Here is a 23,401-nt window from a genome sequence, read left to right as displayed (position 1 = left end):
GTTCAAGGAATTTTATTCCAGGTGCTCTGTTGTGGCGATACCGTAGTTTAAGGTTAATTTTAATTGACGAAGAATTTTATCAACATGATTTAACAAGTAGTTAACAATGGTCAAATTTTATTTTTAAGTGACAATTACCTCGTAAAATCTAAGTATATGTAGTTACCAAATTATTAAGTTTGATTAAAACAAATAATAGCTTGCGCCTGTTAGTATACGAAATGGATGGATGAAATTTTACTATTCAATATTCAGTTGCCTGATGAAATTTTCGTGAATATGACCACTTCAACGGGCCGAGGGTCTGTTGTCTGTCTGTCTGTGTCTGAATAAAAACAGAATTTAGCCTGTTCAAGATGCGTCTTATCGTCGTCTCGTCTTGGTGTCGATTTTCCTTATATTCATAAGTCTGTCAGTCGGTTTTAGTCATCTAAATTGTCAAGTCAAAGAGTCGCGTTTGTCCATGGAGGCTGAACGGCCGCTACATGAGACGAGCGCCGACAAAGGTTTTTGTTAAAAAAAATCGTGTTGTACAGATAGAAAGTAAATTTTTTGTGAGAAACAACATACATACATACATACATACATAAACTCACGCCTCTTTCCCGGAGGGGTAGGCAGAGACTACCTCTTTCCACTTGCCACGATCCCTGCATACTTCCTTTGCTTCATCCACATTCATAACTCTCTTCATGCAAGCTCGGCGGTTTCGGGCACTGTGAGAAACAAAATGAAAAATATTCCACAAAAGTTGTATGTGATGTATATATAACGCTGCGGAAGGAAAAAATAGCTGAAAAATACGTGAATATGTATCATGGGGTAGAAAATATGACTGTGTTTGTAACGTCGTGTGGTCGGGTTGGTAAATACAAGATAAAAAGTTAATAAAATCTGTTTTACTGACCAAAAAAGGTGTGTTGGTGGATTTTTATTTAGAGGAAATTCATATCACTCGACTAAATTTAAAGAATTTTTTGTTGAACAAAAATATGATATTTTTAGCCGTCTAGATTTCTTTAAGTAGATTTTTATACTGTGTAAGACTTTCTCTTTTCACGATATGTAATTTGCATTATATTTTACTTGACTTACTACCGTCATAAACACCACTCTTAAACTGAGCGGTGCAATTGGTACTAAAATAATAATTATATTTTTACAAAAAATATTACTATTTTATACACTAGCCTTTAAAATATAGCAAGGTGTACTTAGTGAACTACCTAATATCTAATACCTGTGTACTTTTACGACATTAAAACTGACTTTTCAGAGGCAAGATTGGAAATGACATGGATTCAGTGAGATTTAAGCACTTCTATAATTAAAGTTATGGTTAATAGTTAAATAACCCTACCGGATAAAGTCGAAGGATTTTAATAATTAAATCTGAGAAGATTTCGGTGTAACATTATAGATAGGCTGTATTAATCTTCTTACTTAATTGAACCAACGAGCAGACATATAATTTAGTCTGTTACATAGTTGTTACTGGATACATATATATTTTCCATGTATGTAAAGTAGCGAAGTCTCTAATTATTACTGGGAAGGCTTCCTCTATAATTTGGGTAATTTTGTTGCGTTGAATTTAATGATATTTATAACTATTATTTTTTATTATTATTTTAAAATATTGATATTAAATTGAGGCTATGATTCACCGTCTTTTTGTTAACACCCCTTCTAATACCTTCTATAATTTTTTTTTCTGTCATTTATGGCTGACTGACAATGAAGCCATCAATGAGATACAAATAAAATATTAGAGATTGAAAAATCTGGGAACGTCCAGGGTAAAAATTTGCAAAAAGAAGCATTTAAAAAAAACACATTTATTGTAAAATATAGTATCCCAAGGAAAAAGACAAATATACCAACCAACACCAATAGATAGACAGGTAGCCAATATTACTTTGTGTGAAACTAGTTTCAGATGTTTGTTTCCAGTCCATATACATACAGTACACCCACACAGAAGCATTACCTAAAATAACGAAACTTTAGAAAAGTAACCCACAAATTAAATTGTGTATGAAATTTTGTTTCGGTTCATGTTATTGTACTAAATTAAATATACGTTAGACAGTAAACGATTCCCATTAATTTGTAATATTCTCATAGTAATTATCTTCATCCCTTTACGTTTTTATTTTTCTACAAATACATTTTTTTTAACTTTACTTACATACTTACATACATATAGTCACGTCTATATCCCTTACGGGGTAGACAGAGCCAACAGTCCCGAAAAGACTGAATGGCCACGTTCAGCTGCTCGGCTTAATGATTTAACTTTATTGCCCAAAATACAAACGAAAAGCACAATTGGCGGACTTTATGTTAGAAGAATTATCGTCCTGTCAATCATTGGGTCAGACAGAGAACTTTATGTAGGGTCAAACTAAATAAATAGATATATTAATATCTACACAAAATAAAAAATAAAATAATTATAATAAACTACATAAAACTACAATAAATAAACAATATACATAGATAAATAGGTGCAGCGATTACCGAAATGAGTGAAAAGAAACCCGTATGTCTGCGATTAGACGTTAGAACATTGTTCGTCTTTCTCTAAATAAAATACCCAATAAGAATCCTCCTTTTTTGTAAGTATTTAAGCATTTGAGACCTAAAGCATATCATATCGTGAGTTTTTATAAATTATTACATTACATTCCAAACTATTTTTATTTTGTGAGTGTCGTCAATAACGTGTTAGTTTTACGATCATCGTTATGTCCTACAAAGTTTTCCCAATCGAAAACAGGTTTTTTTTACGAGTACTACAAACTTCAATCATGTTTTATGTTAAGGTGTGTATCTGCCTAATATTGTTTTAGAAATTGTTATTTACAATCCGCTATATTACTTAAAGTGTATTTAACAATCCGCGTTATATTTAGGGCACGCAACGTTATCATAACTTTCTATTGTTAATTCAACAAGACAAAAGTCTCATGTCGATTTTAATTTAATGTTATAAAATCTTTTTAATTTAATATTCTCTGGAAAAAATGAAATTTAGTTGAATCCTTTAAACACATAATTATTATCGTGGCATCAATAAGGTTCCACTAAGACCAATGCAGATAACATTATTATTTCGGTCGCTCATCACCACTCATTTTTGGTAACTGTGATTATATGAGAAACCATAGAAAGTAGAAATCTAAATAATAAAAGTTCTGTAAACTTTTCTTGCCGTGTGGTTCCCGGCACCATTACAAAAGAATAGGACCACTCCATCTCTTTCCCACGGATGTCGTAAGAGCCGACTAAGGGATAGACTTGGGATTCCTCTTTAATGTAAATCCCTGCCAATCTAAGGTCTGCCGCGCCGATGGATGCATGGCTAGGGGCGAGCCTAGTCTCGAGCGTGCCACTTCCGCCATGGGGTTGGGCGACCCCCAGGTAATGGCTAGCCTTACCCTGGCATGCGGGGCTCTGCTGGGGCGGACAAAATTTTTCCCTAGCGTCTCGTGGGAATCGCATTATGAACCGTAAAAAGCATATAAATGGCGGCGATGGTGTCCGCACCCCATCACGTCTCGCTCCCGGCGGGAGCGGTATGCGGTCTGCTGAAAGCCGCTTTGCGACGATGAATGTAAGAGGAGGAATGAAGGATAAGATTGAGGAAGTATGCCAGATGATGGATGAAAGACGTTTGGATGTGTTGTGCGTGAATGAAACGAAGCGGAAAGGATGCGACGCGACGCAGCACGGCCCTTACACGGCGTATTGGTCTGGAATTTCCAGTACCAGCCGAGGCTGTCAAGGGGTCGGTCTAATTCTTTCTGCACGAATGGCTGAGTGCGTGAATGAGTATGAGTGTGTCAGCCCTCGTCTTCTATGGATTAGGCTGAAAGTTGGAATCACTCGGATCTTCGTTCTAGGTGTTTATGCACCTTGGGATGTGGGTTCGAGGGGTACAACATCAGCAAAAAGCGAAAACGAGGAGTTCTGGAATAGTGTAAGAGAAGTATTGAAAGTTACCAAGCCAAATGAGAAGATTATTATGTTAGGTGATTTTAATGGATGGGTGGGTGTAAAGCGTGATGGATATGAAAAGGTGCTTGGTGCGTTTGGTGACGAAAAGGTGAATGATAATGGAAGAAGTGTATTAGAAATTTGTCTAGAGTGGGATCTTTTTGTGTCGAACTCAATGTTTCAACATAAAGAGATCCACACCTACACAAGAGTGGAAGGTATTTTAAAAAGTATGATAGACTTTGTGATTGTAGATGAAAGATTGAAGAACAAAGTGCTGGATACCCGTGCATATCGCGGTGCTGGCATTGACTCGGACCATTTACTGGTGATATCCCGGATAAGGGGTATCTTCAATCGCTGGCGGCACAGGGTAAGGGAGCAAACCAGCGCTTTGGAAAGAGTAAAAGTAGAAAATTTGCAAGATATGGATGTAGGTAAGAAGTATATTAATAGACTGAAGGATGAATTTGAAGATTTAGAGGAAATGAGCGATATTGAAGATGGATGGAAGGAATTTAAAGAAAGAATTGTGAAAGTAGCTGTTGAAGTGTGTGGTGTAAGTAGAAGAAGGAAAGGAAAAAATCACAAAAATGCGTGGATGAGTAAAGATGTGCAAGAACTTGTGCGATTAAAGAAGAAAGCATGGCTGGATTTGTTAGCAGCAAAAGCTAACTTAAGAATGCAAGAGGTTATAGATGAAGATGTGAATGAAGCACGTAAGGAATATAAGAAAATGAAAGATTTGGTTAAGAAAGCTGTGATTAGAAAGAAAGAAGAGTATAAAGAGGATTTTGATAAAAGGCTATCAGAAGACTTTCAGTCAAATCTGAAAGTATTCTGGAAATCCGTAAGGTCAGCCCGAGGAAATACTATAACCAGAGAGCTGACTAGGATCAGATGCCAGGATGGTAGCGTTGTGAAAGGAGAAGAATGTGTACTAAAGATATGGAAGGACTATTTTGAAAGTTTATTTGAAAAAAAGGAAGGAAATAAGAAAGATTTCTGCTATAGCGAAGAAAAAGAGAATGAGATGGAAGGCGAAATTGAAATGTTCGAAATTGTGGAAGCACTTAAGAGTATGAAAGCGGGAAAGGCTGCTGGGTGTGATAGAGTGTCGGTCGAGATGCTTAAAGCAGGAAAAGGCGTAGTAGCTAGTCAGTTGTACTGCCTTTTCAATTTGTGTTGGAGAAGCGGCCGAGTACCAAAAGATTGGTGTAAGGCTGTTATCGTGCCACTTTACAAAGGAAAAGGGTCACAGCTGGACTGCAAAAATTATCGTGGTATAAGCCTGCTTAGCGTCGTCGGCAAATTGTATGCTAAGGTATTGATTAATAGAGTCAGGAATGAAACTGATGACAAAATATGGGATGCTCAAGCGGGATTTCGAAAGGGAATGGGATGTACTGATCAGGTCTTTTCCTTGCGGTGCATAGCCGAAAAGTTTTTGGCCAAGAGTCAAAAAGTCTATTGCACATTCGTAGATCTGGAAAAGGCCTATGACAGAGTTGAGAGGAATGAATTGTGGTCAGCACTTTCTATGCATGGGGTGAGCAGTCTCTTAATACGAGCACTGAAATCCTTATATGAGGATTCGAGTGCTTGTGTCAGGATAAACGGAGCGCACACTGAGTGGTTAAGGATTGAGAAAGGCGTTAGGCAAGGATGTGTTGCGTCACCGTGGCTGTTCAACCTATTTATGGATAGCTGTTTGACAGATTTGAAAGAGTCTAAAAGTGGATTAAGGATGAATGAGTTACTCGTCAAATGTCTGCTCTATGCCGACGATCAGGTTATACTGGCGTCATCAGCGGAGGAGTTACAGGAGATGGTAAACTGTATGCATGAAGCTTTAAAAGAGAAAGGAATGAAAGTGAACGTAAGTAAAACTAAAACACTGGTTTTTGAAATGGAGAAAGAAATGACAGCATGTAATATTTTGATTGGAGGAGAAAAAGTGGAGCAAGTGAAAGAGTTTGTATATCTAGGATCAAAGTTTACATCAGGTGGCAAGTATGATAGTGATATTGAAAGGAGAGTGAACGCGGGGAACATGGTGAATGGAGCTTTGCATGCCTTTATGAGCAGTCAGAAACTATCCAAAAAGGCTCGACTGGCTGTGCACAGGGGCGTGTTGGTCCCGACATTAATGTATGGGAGTGAAAGTTGGGTATGGCAAAAGAAGCATGAAAGCAGAATAAATGCAGTGGAAATGAGAGCGTTAAGGAGTATGATGGGTGTGAAATTGAGTGACAGGATAAGGAACAGCGTGATAAGGGAATGTTGTGATGTGAAAGAAGATGTAGTTACAGGAATAGAAAAGGGTATGTTAAGATGGTTCGGTCATGTGGAGAGGATGAATGAAAGCAGGTTGACTAAGCAGATATACAAGGAGAGTGTGGAGGGAAAGGTCGGAGTGGGAAGACCTAGACGAACGTATCTTGATCAAATTAAGGACGTCCTGGTAAAGGGTCAGGTCAAAAGTACCCGAAACCGCCGAGCTTGTATGAAGAGAGTTATGAATGTGGACGAAGCGAAAGAAGTATGCAGAGATCGTGGCAAGTGGAAAGAGGTAGTCTCTGCCTACCCCTCCGGGAAAGAGGCGTGATTTTATGTATGTATGTATGTATGTATGTAAACTTTTCTGTTAGAAAGGACACAACAGGGAAAAACGCTAAGAAGACGACTTGCATTATACAAAGCTTTGTACCTGCTCCACACATGCTCTTGGGAAACTTTGCATTTAATTTCCAAAACACACGGTCATGTTGTTGATCAGGCACGTAATAAAATGACATCTCCATCGTGCAGCGCCATCTGTGGCACGTAGTTTGTCGTGAAATCTCACAGATAAACATATGCGTCTCATTGTCTAACTTTTGTATGAGTAATGCCCGTTACTGCTTTAACAACTCTCACACTACGTGTCGTGAATTGTGGACGTGAAAATGACTTGTTTTCAACTGTCTGTACATGAAAGTTTGTTATTATTGTTAAGTGTAAATTAATGGAACGTACTTAGTAGTTACATATTCAGCCATCTATTTTAGGGTTTTCAATTAACGGCCAACATATAATTATTGACTTATTTAAATTTACTTTTAGATGGCCTAAATACGTTAAATACTCGTTATTTATAAAATATTTATTGGGGGATTTATTTGGCACTGTAACAAACACCATACGGTTTTTGCTTTTAATGTAGGTAAATAATACGAATATAACTAATCTAAAACCCAAACTGAAACCCTCAGATAAATATCATAATAAAACTCCTAGGCTCTTACAGGCTCAATGAAATAGTCATTTGCAATTTTCCATCATCATTTCAGGTGAAGCGGTTAAGCCAGAGTTGAAAAAAAATTACACAATCTTGTCGAGTAGAGGGCGCGATTTACTTAGCATAACGCCTGATGCCCCAACCCTTGAAAGACTTACTCATAAATATTGCATTATTCTGCCCCTATTCAGCAAATTATGGGCGTTAACAGAAATTACTCTTATCACTTTATGCATAGGTACACGATTTGCTATTATTTAAAGTTGATCTCGAAGGTTTAGATGAAACCAGAAACAATATTTAGAAAACAAAACTGATTGCATCATACTTATATTTTAAACTTAATTACACGTACATATCTCTGAATGAACTGATGTCTCATTCAATTGTTCTGTATTTACTGATCTTCAATAAAATCAAGATCAAGTAAGTAATTGCTTGTATTTATAATTCATCATCGATTGGGAAACAAAATATAAGGCCGTAGAATTAGGGAAGTTCTTCCCTGTAAACTCGTTATTTTATGCAAACTCCCTCCAAATGCTACTTATTGCAACAAATCGGCGGGTTAAGAAAGCTGTTGGTAATTCTTTTTAAGCAAAGTAACGTGTGATAGAGTACGTCGTGCATTTTACATTGAAAGCTATCGTTTGACGTTTATTAATCGCCTTGTATATTTCTCAGCATTTGCTTTGAATTATTTTCTATACAATTTCATTGATAGTATTGAGTAATTTCAAATAAAAAAACCTTCTTTAAACTAATATCTTGAAATTTTAATACATACATACATATTATCACGTCAGTATCCCTTGCGGGGTAGAAAGAGCCAACAGTCTTGAAAAGACTGAAAGGCCACGTTCAGCTGTTTGGCTTTTTGATAGAATTGAGAGTCAAATAGTGACAGGTTACCAGCCCATCGCCTATAAGAAGAATCCCAAGTTTATAAACCAATCCCTTAGTCGCCTTTTACGACATCCGTGGGATAGAGATGGAGTAGTCCATGGAGTAGGGAACCACGGCACGGTATTTTTTTCTTATTGGAAATGTATTTTCTTTTTTTAAAACAATCACATCTCTTTCCGGAAGACTACAAATATCTTTCCATTGTACTATCAACCAATTATTTTTGCTGAGTTCACGCATGAGCGCGTGAGCATTGGGATCCTACGTACCCAAAATCGCGACGCCGAATGCAATAAATTTGTATGTTGTACATTATAATACTAATTTGAAATGTATCTTACATGTACCGTTTGAAGGTACAATTAGATGCGCAAGTGAGCACTTCTTGGCTATATTTTCCTTTCGATTCACCAACAATGAAATGTTTTTGCCGAGGTTTCCTTATTTAATGCTAAGTGTACTACGAGTATATAAGCGATGCCTGCTAAGATAATTTATTTTTAATTGAGTTTTATCTTACTTATTATATTTCTCTTTTTAGATATAAGCTTCTTTAAAGCTTAAAATAAGAGATTTGAATTCGTGACGTGACGCTTTATCGAGTCCAACAAACTCAAAACATCATTTTAATATGACAATCAGCAGAGTTTAACATTCATTTGTATATTGTTCCTCTTCTTGGCGTTATATTAGTTACATGCTAACTTCTCTGGAGAGAAGATTGATCAGGGTTTGCGATTTGATTATGATTCTGGATAGATTACACCTTTCACGACCTCCGAGGAAAAGAGGTGCGAGTGGTGTTCTATTAAAGTGCTGTGATCCACACGGCACACTGATTATAGATATAGAACACAAAATACCGACACAGGCATCAAACGATGATCTCACGGAGGTGTTGATTGAATGTGACTCTGTGTGAATGGCGTCTAATCAAGCGGCGATGTTTTGTCAGCTGTTCAAGCACTAGTGCGCGATAAGCTTCAAGCCAATCCATTGTGGATTGTGTGCCTATGTGTGTATGTATGTATCTACAATTTAAACAGTGAGATGAATTGAATGATCTAAATATGTAAATGAAAAATTTGAATTACTGATGTCATTTCAATGCACAACCCAAAGAGCTAGATCTAGAGAATTGAAATTTGGCCTTAGGGATAGGGGTGCACTAAGACAGGATATCCTGAAATTCCCGCAAACACGGGAATTATGGAGATTTTCGTTTTACGCGGGCGAAGCCGCGGGTGTCTTCTAGTATTTGTACATGATATATGATTCTGGTAGTATAGATAATGAGAGAAAAAGAAATTGTGTGCCAGTCAAGGGCAAGTTACGACTCGTCCCGTCCTGTCCTAGATTCGGTTAAACCAAATTCCCGATGGACAATGAAGAATTACACTTTAAGACAATAAAGTTCATACATAAAATCACGCCTCTTGTGGTAAGATGAAGTCAAAGATGTGGTTTCAGCTAATTCTGAAAAGAACTCCTTATTCTACTTTGATAGATTTCCTTCCCGGATTTCAGTAACTACTAGTTTAGTCACTGCAATAGTCAGGATTTGCCTTGAAATCGATGGGATTAGTGCTGTAATCGACTGAGTAATTCATACAATTGCATACATTTAATATAGGCTTCTGTTAGGCGGGTTAATATTTTCTTCGCGTACAACAAGACTTAAAAGCAAAAACAGTTCAACTATAATTTTTTTTAACTTTAACTTTTTTTAACTTTGACTTTATTGTTTAAATAAAATTTGCGCTAAACAAAGTTTTTAAATTAAAAGAAATTAAATGTACCTTGTAAAACTTTCTAGAAATATTCACGTTGTCGTCATGCTACTTAGTAGTGAACTGGCTGAGAGTCTTCTATACAAATGGAAACAAAAGGTGTATTTATTTTATTGTCATCTATTTAACTTCCTGCATAATGAAAATACTATTGTTAAAATTCCCAAAATAAATCTCATCACACATATTCATAAGGTCTTATTTTCATCGAGTGCTTTTGTTCTCATTTTTAACTCATCTGTATTATTAATGGCTTTATATTGACTTGGATATAAATCACCCGATGCTGGGTATTGGCAGTTATAACAACAGGAACTTTAATATCCTTCTACCGTTTTGACACAACATAATAATATTACAGAAAAGTCTCTTCATACATATTTACATACATACATAACATATAAAATGTCGGCAAAGCATTAACATACCTACATACATCACAACTATATTTCTTCTTCTCTAACGAGGTAGACACAGCCTAAACCCTTGTTTCGAAATTAATGAAAAGACGTTTCTGTTTTTATTTTATTTTGCCATTCTGAAGCGACGACAAGCCTTACAGTCGGTCCTGAATAGAAAATAAGATTTAGAAGGATCATTCCCTCAGTAATTTCTAAGAAATAATAGTGTGCCGTTTATACTGCTTTTTTATATTTGGTTATATCTAATCTACTTATCGATTAAGTCTGAAATTCTATTTAAGTTATACCAGGGTATCCCCTGGTGATTTCATAAAAACTGATGACATAATATGTCTTATCTTCTCTCTACCGTGGACCTAGCTCTATAATAGAGTGAGATGGAAGTTAAGACGTATGCCTTGTCAACGTTCGTGAACAAGGGGGCAGTTTTATTGTTGAGAAGTCTTAGCGTCACCTGAATTGACAAATCAACGTATTCGGTTGCGCTATATTTTTTTGAATTTTTTATTCCAAAAAAAATATAATGTGTTTTAATAAATACATCATATGTAGTCTTATTTATTCAAAAAAATTCTCGCTCTGTAAATTGAAATATATGAAAATATACTTAGGTTTTGACAGTTTTGTATCTCATTTTTTATTCTTCAATTTTTTTTCTGTTAATTTGTTTTACCTTTATTATGACCGTTTTGTTCAACAGTATTTATAGTTTTCTTTTGAGTGAGATTATATGACGATATTTATTATTAAAGCACAGCGATAGATGGATGTATGTTTATTCTTTATTTTCATAATTTGTTATTGTATAAAAATTATTGTATAAAAACAGTATTTTTTTCAGAATGTTGTTATTGTCTAATTACGTATAACAAAAAGTAGGTAACAAATAAACACTTTATTTAATAACTTCACCAATACCTATTCAAATTTAATATCAAAGCGATATTCATATTTGGAATATTGTTGGATTTTTTTTTATTGAAACTTTAAACCGATTGCAGTATAGATTTATTGGACTGGGTAGCGATGAAATAGCGGAGCGTTATTTTTATTCAGTCACTGTAACAGAATATACCTGCTATAAAGCCCAGCTTTTGGTAAATATCCCGCAAACATCAAAGGGATATTTTATTTGCCATCATCCAGACCACGCTACATAGCATATACCTGTGTATAAAGAGTACACGCAATATTAAAGTTAACAAACGTAACATTGATTCGTTTCGTTTTTGGTTACGGAATTTAATTTTTTTGAATGTTTGTGCTAAAAGTAAGCAAAAACTAATGCCATACATATGGCTCCAGTTGTTATAGGAGTAGAAGTAAACGATCAAGATGAAACTGTTACTGGATCATGTTTTTAAAAAAAATGATTTTCTGTTCGTAACATCATCATCTTGATGTCACTCACTGTGTCCGCTTCCTGAAGACCTCTCCCTAGAGCAACCTATGTTCACGGATATATTCGTTTTAAGTATTATTTTTAGATATAAGGATCTGTGTTACCCCTATATGGCGCAATAGTACGTGTCAGCATAATATTTTGCTTTCTTTGGAATTCTCGCAGTCTTTTTATCAAGCCAAATCCCCCGTGCACAATGTCTGTTACATTATCAAAGTAACAAAACAAAAGGCCCAGGTCAGATAAACGTGTAGACAAGGTTGGCGTTACGTTGATAATTTTCAGAATAATCGCGGTATGCTTCGTATTCAACACAAAAGGTAGGTTCAAAATGATCGAGTAATCTGAACAAACCTCATCCAGAGCGAACGCAGTTTTTAGTTGCTTTTGAAATTATATATATATATATATATATATTGTTTGTTGTCCTGATTTTTTGATGTTTATGATATAGGTATTTATGTTTTTAATAAAGAACCGTTATATGAGAATCCTAAAATAAAATTTCAGGCTTATTTAATTTGAGTTATCTGTGGTAATTATCTTGTAGTAATATTAACTTAATGTAAGGTCAACTTCAATGCTATATAAATTAACAATTGGCTTTTCTAATTTAATCTAAACAATATACATCGTGGCTTCACACTAAATTCAATTTCTTGACAATGTTTACTTGACAATTGTCTTGTTTTGCAGAACACAAAAGAAGCGCTGCGCACGCCACGCGGCGCGAGTGAGAAAAATGGCACTTCCACCGTTCCGTTGTTTCACTGTTTTTACTTTTTCAAAGAAGTTTTAAGGCCCCAGCACACCAAATGCAGGTAAGAAGCAGCGCAGATTGAAAGCGGGCCCGCACCAAGCTGTAATACAAGAAAGTCTTTGAACTCGTCACGCTCGAACTGCTCTACCGCCGCGCCGCAGTGTAACGACTTGAAACTGCGCTGTTTCTGACCTGCGCTCGGTGTGCCCGAGCCTTTAAATAGTGAGAGAAAATTGTATGTTTTTGTAGCATTTAATCTCGACGGGGCGTGGGGTGGTGTTGCCTGGCGATTAGAGTCCTCTTTGTAAGATCGATGGCGAACGTCTCGCTACTCGTTTGTTTTTCCAGAAAAAAGTGTTGTTTATGTTTTATAACTGTATATGATTTGAAGTATCGCGAGTTTAAGCTATTAACTTAACTTGATAATTTTTATTTGTGTGCTGTGTTAGTTGTTTGGAGCGTAGGATATAATTTAAGGCGCTTGTAGTTACGCACATTGTATCAGACTCTGTTTGTCTCAATAAAGAAATGAATAAAATAAAGTATTTGCTTACCTACAGAACATTCCTGTTGAAAATTACACTATTGAATGAGCGGTAGTCCCGTTACAATGCACATAGCGCCTATACTATTATTTTCTCGTGGAGGCAAACTTGTAGGGAAATGGGGAACAAATCACTTTACACTGTTTGCAGACTCAGTTAATTCCCGCGGTACGTAGGTTAGCTACATTGTCAATATTGAGCTTCATGCATACGTCTGTTTTCCCTTCTACCGATGCTAAAAGAAGTTTTTATTCTATCCATTGAAATAGTCGACGAGAGTTTTAAAATGCAGCAGTTGTTTGCAAAATGCTAGTTAAATATGAATTCTGTATCAAAAACGTAATTATTTTATGTTTACAATTTTCACGTACTTATATGACAATCTCTTTTTTCACATACGATCTTAGAGTATCCATTAAGTTAGATATAAATGAAACATACAGTGTAAGTTTTTGTATAATTGATATTATTATTGTTGCACAACAGATCTTAATTCAAACAGCGAATGGAATTAAAACAATGAATGGTACTAGTTTATACCAAGAGACGAAATAAGAATTAAACCTCACAATGAAAAGTCCTTTATGACGACGATTTAAGGCAAAATACAAAGTTTTCATATCACTGCCAATATCTTATATTAACAATTACTATTTATACTTATTACCTTCCAAATCCAAGCATGCTGTGGCGCCCGGCGTCCGTGGTTGTATCATTCAATTAACTTCACACCGCATTAGAGCTCCTATGTCTTTATACAATGTACGAGCAAAGTTGGCGTTTGCAAAGCCTCACTGCAAACAGTATGCTCTGAACTGAAGCAAATTCTGCTGTTTACTAACTGCTGTGTACTTGTGTAGCGATGTCGCCTCATTGAAATCACTTTTACAAATACGCTACGCAAATGTTGGCCAAATATTGGCTTTGTAGTTTGTTTACGGAGTAAGCACGTGACGTGATATTGGAAACAAAAAGTGAAGGTCTATGATTTTAAAAGAAGCAACTTGTTCTATAAGGTATTTATTATATAATTTATTTTTAAGGAATTCGACGACCTTGCATGCACATTGAATATACATGAAAATGAAATTTAATGAATGATGATGACTTAATAGGAGCGTGGCAAGTAGAACTTGTCTGTGGAAGTAAATCTATGCATTTTTAATTGATTTTGAGAAAAATCTTTATAATAATATTGTACAGCATCCAACGAACATGATCGATCAAAGCCCTGATTATAAGATAGACTTTTAATAGCCGTACATTTGAATCATGCTCAATCAACCTCTGAAGTGCTTAGAAAACAAGTAAAAGTATCTTTAAAATGTTTGTAGTATTATTTACTTCCAGTATATGGAGCAATATCAAGTGTTCTGACAAACAAAATACTCCAAATACAGAAAAAGACATAGTGTTGGTTCAGGATCGATTTTTCTTATACTATTTTTAAGACCTTTTATAAATGCGAATGTTAATTAATAAATAGTTAAATACATTGATAAGGACGGTGAAAAACTAATTGGTTATTCACAAGCGAAACATGCACATTGGCACTTACACTGGTTTGAAGGTTACAAAAAGAAATCTATACAAATATTACGTAACTAACTACAGCGCAACGTAGAGCTTTCTTTACGTACATCAGTGCCATTGGTGTATCATATCTGTAAGCTCCTTTAATTTATATCCAAGTTTACTGGTCCGGCGTACTTGTTCCGCTACATTTAACAGGAAAGGATACTTGTAAGTAACTTGAGGAATCGGTTTTCTTCACGTATACTTCCATGTGAAGTTGAGAAGTGATGGGCGACTCGGCTTTCTGAATTTCTGAGACCTGTTAGCCTTAAATATTTTCTATACTTCCACAACCACAGTTATGTGAGAATTGTGATTTTTATGTAATTTTATTTTATATGGGAGTGAAACACGGGAATAAAAATATGCACTTATATAATCTTCTTGATCTTGGACTTTAGATTTAGATGGAAGAACTTTTACACACTAAAATAATGAGCATATTGTATCCAGGCGGGTGTTGTTTTATAATTATTGCATTGCTTTTTCTTAAAGAAGACGTAGACGTCTAAACCTTTACTCACTTAATATCCAACAGTTTTGAAACGCCATTACTTTGAATTCTTTATTGACTTGAAAGTTACAAGCTTAGAAACAAACATCGTATTTTCAGACCTAAGAAGATATAATTTTTTTTAAATATCAATACTTCATTAACATTTTAACGGGAATCACAATTCTAAGCGACGAGTCGAATCACCCACACAGCGTTATCTATTCCACTTGGGTAAGTGGCTTCAATGCTATTCAATTTCGAAGCCGAAGATAGGTAAATGAAAGCGATCGCTGGTTTTAAGGTTCCACGGGATTGAATGCGGCCCTTCACGGCTGGGTGACAAGCCCTTATTCAGAACATGATCGAATATCCCTGCACGCCTATCGGGAATTAGGTACTTATGGCTGTTTTGGAAGCTCTTCGGGTTGAATTAATGTCTTCCTTAGTTAGGAACTGAGATAAGCAAGCGGTGTAAACGCTAAATAGAGTTATATTAACTTCCACTTCCAAGGAAACTGGTAAGCTTGAAAGAAAAAAGATGCGTTTTAACAACACCTACTTTTTATTTCCTGTACACAAATAATGGATGTAAATTTTCAAACTGTAACATTGCACGCTCTTTAATCATTTTCCATTATTTTTGGTTAACACAGAACATTAAAAATTCAACTTGTTAAGGGTTACATTTTGTTTCGACCAGCGCAGTAAATTAATATTCAACTGAAAATTCAGGTGTGTTATTTGTTGTATCTGGAACTGAAATTTCATTTTATTATTAATCTGATAATTTTACTTTTTAAATTAATGTATAGTTTTTATGTTATAGGTTTGCACATTCAATTTATAATTATTTTAGTAAACTCTAATGAAAATTACTTAAATTTAACCTTAAAAATACAGTGTGTGGTCTAGCAATGGAGTCAGGTATTAAGGAGTGAAAGGAGAATGGAAAGGCGCCTTCAGAGAGACGACTACAAAGACGACAAATTTGCCCACCATTTATACGGAAGGGTGGCCGCGGTATCGGGGTGGAAAATTAACTAAAGTATAGAAAAAAATCTTTAGGATTTAATATTATTCTTTGCAAACAACCTTGTTAAAGAAATCGGTGCAATGTTGTATATTCTCCCGCTTCTTCTTAACTCTTCGAAAGTGATAATATGTATCTTTTGCTACATTGTATTCAATGTTGAGGAATAAAGAATTTAAAAAATAATATAATTCTGTTGAGTTATTTCTTTTAAAACACGATCGTTTAGTACTTAGAGCAACTTGCTGCTTACTAAATAGAAAGTTACGTTGCTCTTAAGGGTAGCAAATTGTCAATATTTGAATTGGAATTCCAACGTTCCATTAATGTAACCTCGCTTTTTCGAGAATATTGACTTTGTCTATTCCTTAAGGGATAAATACGTGATACATGACAATCATGTATGTATTTCTTTTGCATTTTTTCAAGGTTTTTTTATGTCTGTTTCTATATTGATCCATTGTCAGGTTGTTTCTGGTTTACTTCTGTGTTCTCAATATTCTGCGTGATCGGGTGGCCGCTATTGGAAATTATTTCTCAAAAGCGAATTTCTGCTTCGGACGGAAATAGGTCGAGATGTTTTATGTGTACAGTTTTTACAACGCCGTTTTTAATTCCCTTTGTTAGCTCTGTGGCTATTGTGGAGCCAGCGCTGATAAATAAGTTAGTACAGGTACACTGAGCTATAAGGTATCATAGGCATTTAACGCCCGCTTAATTTCAATTCAATATATTATTGAATAAAATGATTGGATTAAAAAACTGTTTAGAAAAATAGTTTTATTGTCAAAAAAAGAATACAAAAAACTAACACATATAACATATATCAGTCATATAAGATTATGAAAACAAAGACTTTCTGAATAGCCTGTCATTGGCGTTACTGAACATACAGTTTTTAGTAACGCCCATATATTTATTTACGTAATATCTTAATAAACACATATATTTCGACTTAGAGCCGTACAAAACTTAAAAGTATATTATATTATCTTTTTTTAGATAGCATCATAATTATCATTATATGAACTACAAATACTAAAATATTATAATTTTATAACACTTTCAAACATCTCGTAATTTCTACTTAATCATCTATAACAAAAATATTTCACTTTTAACATGTTCTATAACAATAGAAGATCAATTTTTAAAGGATTTTAATAAAAAATCAGATTATTATTAAAATGCCTATTGGGCGCTATTCACCGTAGGTGGCTAATGACGCCCCAAAACAGTACGTCAATTAACGCCCTGAAATGAAGTAAATTAATATTATAGCTTAAACATAAATGAGATCAATAATCAACTTATATATCCTACGGACTATTCAGAGTATCAGTAATCAGTCTTACAATCCTTTGAAATTTTAATACTTTTTCTATTTATTCGCAATTTGAACAAATGAAGTCTTTGTCACGTTTTGTGAGGCCAACACACTCCTCATGGTACCACTTCTTGCAAAATTTACATTGTCTCATGTCCAATTTTTGGTTTTCATGACATGCATTGCAGTACCAAAGTTCTTCTGTATCGTCCTTTTTTTCATTAATTGTCTTTTTATTGCCTTTTTCATTTACAATGTTCTTAACATTTTTTGGAAATTTATTTATTGTTTTTATTGCTTTGTTTTTTAATTTCATCTTATCTTTTTTCTTTTTCTCATTTTCTTTGGTATTGGTATTCTTTGTTTTTTTTTATCGTCATCTTTTTTGTCAAAGAGATCTTTTGTAATACGTTGACCCTTATAATTGATAGCTTTCTTTCGTGGACGGTTTATTTTAGATAATGCGTAATTAGGAGTCGGCAAAAAATCTTCAAATTCTGTTTTATTACTTGTTTTTTTTTAAATTTGATAATGGAACATTATCTTCATCTGATAAACATGACTTATCATCATCAGAGTTTGCTTTTTGGATTATGTTTTCTTATGCAAGATTGAATATTTGCTTTTTAGGTGTAGTTATTTCTTTATTAATGATAGATAAAATTTCATTTTCTTCATCTGATGAAAAACCATAGATGTTTTCAATTGAATATTTTACCTTATCATGAGATGGCATGAACATTAAACTATCTATGTCAGATGAGTCAGAACTGTATGTTCGGCGTATAGGTCTTTGCACGCCTGAACAACTGGGAACTGCCATATCAATATTATTACTTGTAGAGCTTTCTTTGTTTGCAGGTGCTTCAAGTAACATAGAAAGACTCTCAGGAATTATGGAAGGTGAAACACATAAATTACGGAACGAATCATGCGGCGTAGGGTTTTCCAATTCATTTTCAGAAACATCAGTAGATGAGCTATAATCAACAATACGAGATATGTTTTGAGCTGTTAATGGTGTTGGTTCATGTAAAAAATTATGAAGATTGTCACACTGTTCATTACGTGGCATCACAGTTAGATTGTCGTCAGTATCATTATTAAATTCATCAAGAGTAATGTTTCGTAGGTTTGATGTGTTTACATCAAGATTATGCTGATTTTCGTCAGAGTCAGTGTCAACATTAGCATCAGATTTAGGATTCTGCACTGGTTGGTTTTGGTTTTGAGGATATGGAATTTCAGATAAAACTGACGGAGCAAATGCTTCTTCTGGTATTGCTTCAGGGTTATAGGAATATAAGCCTGTTGCTTTAAATCCGTTCACTATATTAGAGTGTGTCATACATTTGGGCCACACTTGTGAAAATATTTTATTGAAATCAGCTTTATTCAATGTCCTAACAGCGCTTACTGACATGTAATTCAAGACAGCTTCATCCCAGTGATGCTCAAAGGATTTATTTACCGATTTGTCTAACGGTTGCAGCTCGTGAGTAGTATTGGAAGGAAGGCAGTACAAAACTATATCATTCTTTTCAGCTTCATCTAACGCCTCAACTGATAGATGGCACTTTGCACCATCAAAAATTAATAAACATTTATCAACGACTTTATGTCTTGCCAGGTGCTGAATAAATTCCACAAATAGGTCTGAAGTCATACTTCCCTTCGGTGCCATTCTAACTAACGTTCCAGCAGGTAGATTTTCTGTTAGGTCTGGCCTTTGTCTTTGGCCTTTAAAAAGAATCATAGCTGGAATCGATGTACCTATGGCATTCACACACATCGCAATGGTGACATTTTCTGCATGTTCTGGGGCAATGAGATGAACCCTTCTGCTCCCCTTTTCAGCTAAAACTGTATGCTGTTTATGCACAGTTATTCGACATCCCTTTTCATCCATATTATATAATCTCTCTGGATGTCGCAGTATGTCTAACTCATCATATAATTTGCGGATATTCTGAAAATGTTGTTGAACAATAGGTTTATTCAACTTTTGTGCACGAGCTGGGTTCATTATTTGCGGTTTTCGTTTACTAATGGATGGATTTCTTTTTAAAAAGTATCTTAACCAATCTACGCCGGCAATCCTTTTGGATTTATTGAAATTATTTTTTATGTCATAGCTCTCGCAAAATAAGAAAGCTTGTTTTCTTATGAATTTAGGCGTTAGTGGAATCCCAATACTAGCAAATCTTTTTATCCGCGATGCTAAATCTTTTTCTTGTGTATTCGTTAAAATAGGTTTTCTCCCCAAACGTTTAATTTCTTGACCTGTTTTTAAATGGTCTCTTAAAGTTCTTCGCGGAATATTATACCTTGCCGCTGCTGATCGCTGAGTCAAATGACCTCTTTGCACAGCTTTAATGGCAACTTTCATAGTGTCTTCAGACCATGACTCCCCTCTTCTTTTACGTGTGGAATGAGATGGATTCATTTCCCGGATCTGTTAAAAGCAAATCATTATGAAATAAAACACATTTATTTTCGCCTTGTAGAAATACGCCCACTTAGGATAATAGCGCCCATACAGGCTATTGACGCCCAAACCTCACGTCACGGGGCGTTATTACCCGAATAGCACCTTGTACCTAGTTCTCATATTTTCACACATAATTACAAACAAATCAATCACAAATTGTCAATGAAATATGAATAAAGATATCTAAATTGAACGCTTATCACAAAATTAGACATGTAAATTACAGAAAATGAATTAAAACTTACGGATTTGTCGGAGTATTTTTTATAAGAACAGCGTGCACTGCCGGCGTCCTTCAAGTTCGGTTCACAACTGAGCGACCGATGGCCTGAGCGGCGCCGCGTCGCGTCCGCGCGTTCCTATTGGTTTATTCTATGTGTGCATGAAGTATAACGTAACTCGTGCGGCATTATCTCTGATTTTTAGCATTCGGGCGTTTTTACACATTGGGCGTTAAATGCCATACCTACCTTATATCACTAGTAAGAAAACAAACTATTTCGATGCAATAAGGTCGACGTTTGTTTAACTTTATTTACGGATGACTATACCTTTTTTTGTTTCCTGTCATGCATTTGCTGGTGAACAATACGTTTTAGCTTTTTGCAATTTTTGTTTCTTTGTTTTGTGATTTAACAGTATCGCTGTAGCTTATAAAAGGATGTCCGCATTACGAGTGAATTTAGGACCTGGTTCAGGTTTGTATGTTTATATTATTTATTTTTGCTATAAAGTGTATTTTACGATTACATTTCTGTCGCAACCCATCATCAACAAAATTAATAACGACATAGGGGAAATGGTACAATCGTTGCCCCCCTGCAGTGATTGGCACTCGGAACTAATTATGCAAATATTTAGAATTCCAAGCAATTCATACCTAATTATTTTGGTTTTAATTAAATAATATAACGACTATTTCGAAGAGAAATTTCTAAATTAACGAGTATATATTTAAAATGTTGCTGTTGTATTTTAGTTTAGATACCGTTTACCGGCGAGGTTGCATGAAAAAGATTGATAAAGGAATAAAGTGTGCAGCAAGTAGAAAGATATAGAATAATGAATCTACTTATCCCCCAAGGAAAGTAACTTGATCATAAAGTAAATTTATAGTTAAATCGAGATGATATATAACGTGTGAGGTTGGGATGGATGGCTACTGTACATTTTTTACATAAAACTTGGTACATTTTTATATTCATTAATAATGTTTTAGTATGCTATTAAGAGTTATTCATTTACTCGTATATATAAAGTAATACTTACTTTATACTATGTTTTGTCCTTATCTATAAAATAAAGGCATAAGAATAACAATAACTACAACAGCATTAATATTGTCAAAAACGCTACATTTTAACAACAGTTTCTTCAAAAAATAAGATGTTACTTAATTACAATACCGCTGTTTTGAGTGGTGGTCCGGGAAATTGGCTTACCTGGAAAAGAAAACAGAAAACAAATTTAATTAACGCTACTTCAGAAAGCTTTGGTAACAAGTATTGGCCAAAGCGATGAAAGTAAACAACAAAATATTGACCTTTAAAGTAATATTCAATTCTCACACGATTTTATACCAAATTTTCTATTAAACTTTTGAATTTCAAAGGGAAACTCCAACAAATACAGCATATTAATAATTCAAGAAAAAACCTGGAAATTGTCGCCTCATTTGCAAACGAGAATTATGGTATTTTTGGCGTACCCAGTGACTGGAATCTAGAGGTTAAATGATAATAGCGGGCGGGATGGTTTTGTTTAACATTAAACGTTTCTTTTTGTTATATTTATTGTTGTACTTACGTACGTATTGTACTAACTAAATTATCAGATACCTACTATTAACGATTCGATCGCTATAAACGTAACTGGCCTATTTTGTAAAGGTGTTTGCTGATGATACAGAGGCTTCAATCAATGATTTTTCCGTTATCACGGAATTGTTAATAAAAGGCAATATTACGATGCTGCAATAAAGTAATTTACTAATAAAAAAGTAACTGTTGTTTCAAAATTTAATGGTGACATCAGTAAAGCACAAATATCTCAATTCCATCAGTACGCCTGTGTGGCCAGAGTACGTGGCCTGTCACTGTTTTCAAGACTGTAGGCTCTGTCTACCCCGCAAGGAATACAGACGTGAATATATGTATTTATGTAAAGTAAGAACATTACCTGAAATAAATAAATAAATATATATATATATACGGGACAAATTACACAGATTGAGTTAGCCTCGAAGTAAGTTCGACACTTGTGTTACGAGATACTAACTCAACGATACTATATTTTATAATAAATACTTATATAGATAAACATCCAAGACCCAGGCCAATCAGAAAAAGTTCTTTTCTCATCATGCCCTGGCCGGGATTCGAACCCGGGACCCCCGGTGTCACAGGCAAGCGTACTACCGCTGCGCCACAGAGGCCGTGAAAAAAGCGTTAAATAGTTACTCAGCAATCCCTTTAAACATAAGAGCCATACACACAATTTATTTTGAAGATCATTAATATATCTTTCCGTACAATATAAATAAAAGTTCAAGGAGCAGCAACAATAAGTAGCAATGATTAGCCCATAAAAGCAGACCAATTTTTATGGCGCTATTACGTAACTCGTAAAACTTGCACTCAGAACATTACTCCAGGTAGAATGTAGTACCTACGTTTGAAAGTTTCGTTTCTTCGTGAACACTTTAAATTGTAGCCGGTAGGGGGCGCTCCGGAGGCCATTAATCCATCATTGTCCAGTTTCTACGGAACTGTGGCTTTATAAGGCCATACTCGGGCGCATGAGTAAAGATTAAATTATTTTTTTTCAAAAAATTGCTTACTAATGACTCCAAACGTTGTTTGAGTGTTTGAACAATTTATTTCTGAAGCAAAGGGCATAACTTTTTATTTTATTTTACTTTTAGTTTAAATAATGTCATGCTTACATGGGTTCCTTTTTTAACTAAAAGTTATTTATATTAGGTATATTGTAATAAAATCGTTTTTAATGTGAAATATTTTTACAATCCCACGAGAGTTAAATTAAACGAATAATATTAAACTTGTCATCGGAGGTAGGTATACAATCATTTTAAGCATCGAGGTTTCTATCCCTTGGAAATATTTCAGAACAAAAATAGCCTGTTGGAACTTGGGTAATTAACTACTTTTAACCTTATATACCTATAATGAAACTGTAATAGATATACAAGCTTTTCATATTTGTTGATGTTATAAATGCTGACCGTAGCTTCGAAGTTAAGATTTACTTGTAAAAGTATAAAAGTATCGGTCCACTGTCTGACAGCAACCCATCTTGACCATTCACCAAATACTAAATACAAGAAATGCTGATATCCATAATAACGGCATATTT

The 23,401-nt window shown here is 34.8% G+C and overlaps 1 protein-coding gene across 1 annotated transcript; it reads right to left on the bottom strand.

Annotated features, from left to right (window-relative positions):
* Window positions 1-18,136: 18,136 nt before the first annotated feature.
* LOC132902815 (uncharacterized) lies at window positions 18,137-20,428 on the bottom strand. Its single transcript, XM_060949239.1, has 2 exons — window positions 20,272-20,428; window positions 18,137-19,990 (listed from the first exon to the last, which is right to left on the bottom strand). The coding sequence occupies exon 2, from the start codon at window positions 19,979-19,981 to the stop codon at window positions 18,137-18,139; it is 1,845 nt and encodes a 614-aa protein (XP_060805222.1). The 5' UTR covers window positions 19,982-19,990; window positions 20,272-20,428.
* Window positions 20,429-23,401: the final 2,973 nt, after the last annotated feature.

This window comes from Amyelois transitella, chromosome 18 (genome assembly GCF_032362555.1).
Source record: "Amyelois transitella isolate CPQ chromosome 18, ilAmyTran1.1, whole genome shotgun sequence".
Taxonomy (NCBI): domain Eukaryota; kingdom Metazoa; phylum Arthropoda; class Insecta; order Lepidoptera; family Pyralidae; genus Amyelois; species Amyelois transitella.
Note: the sequence above shows the minus strand (reverse complement) of the source record. Positions and strands in the feature narration are given on the sequence as shown.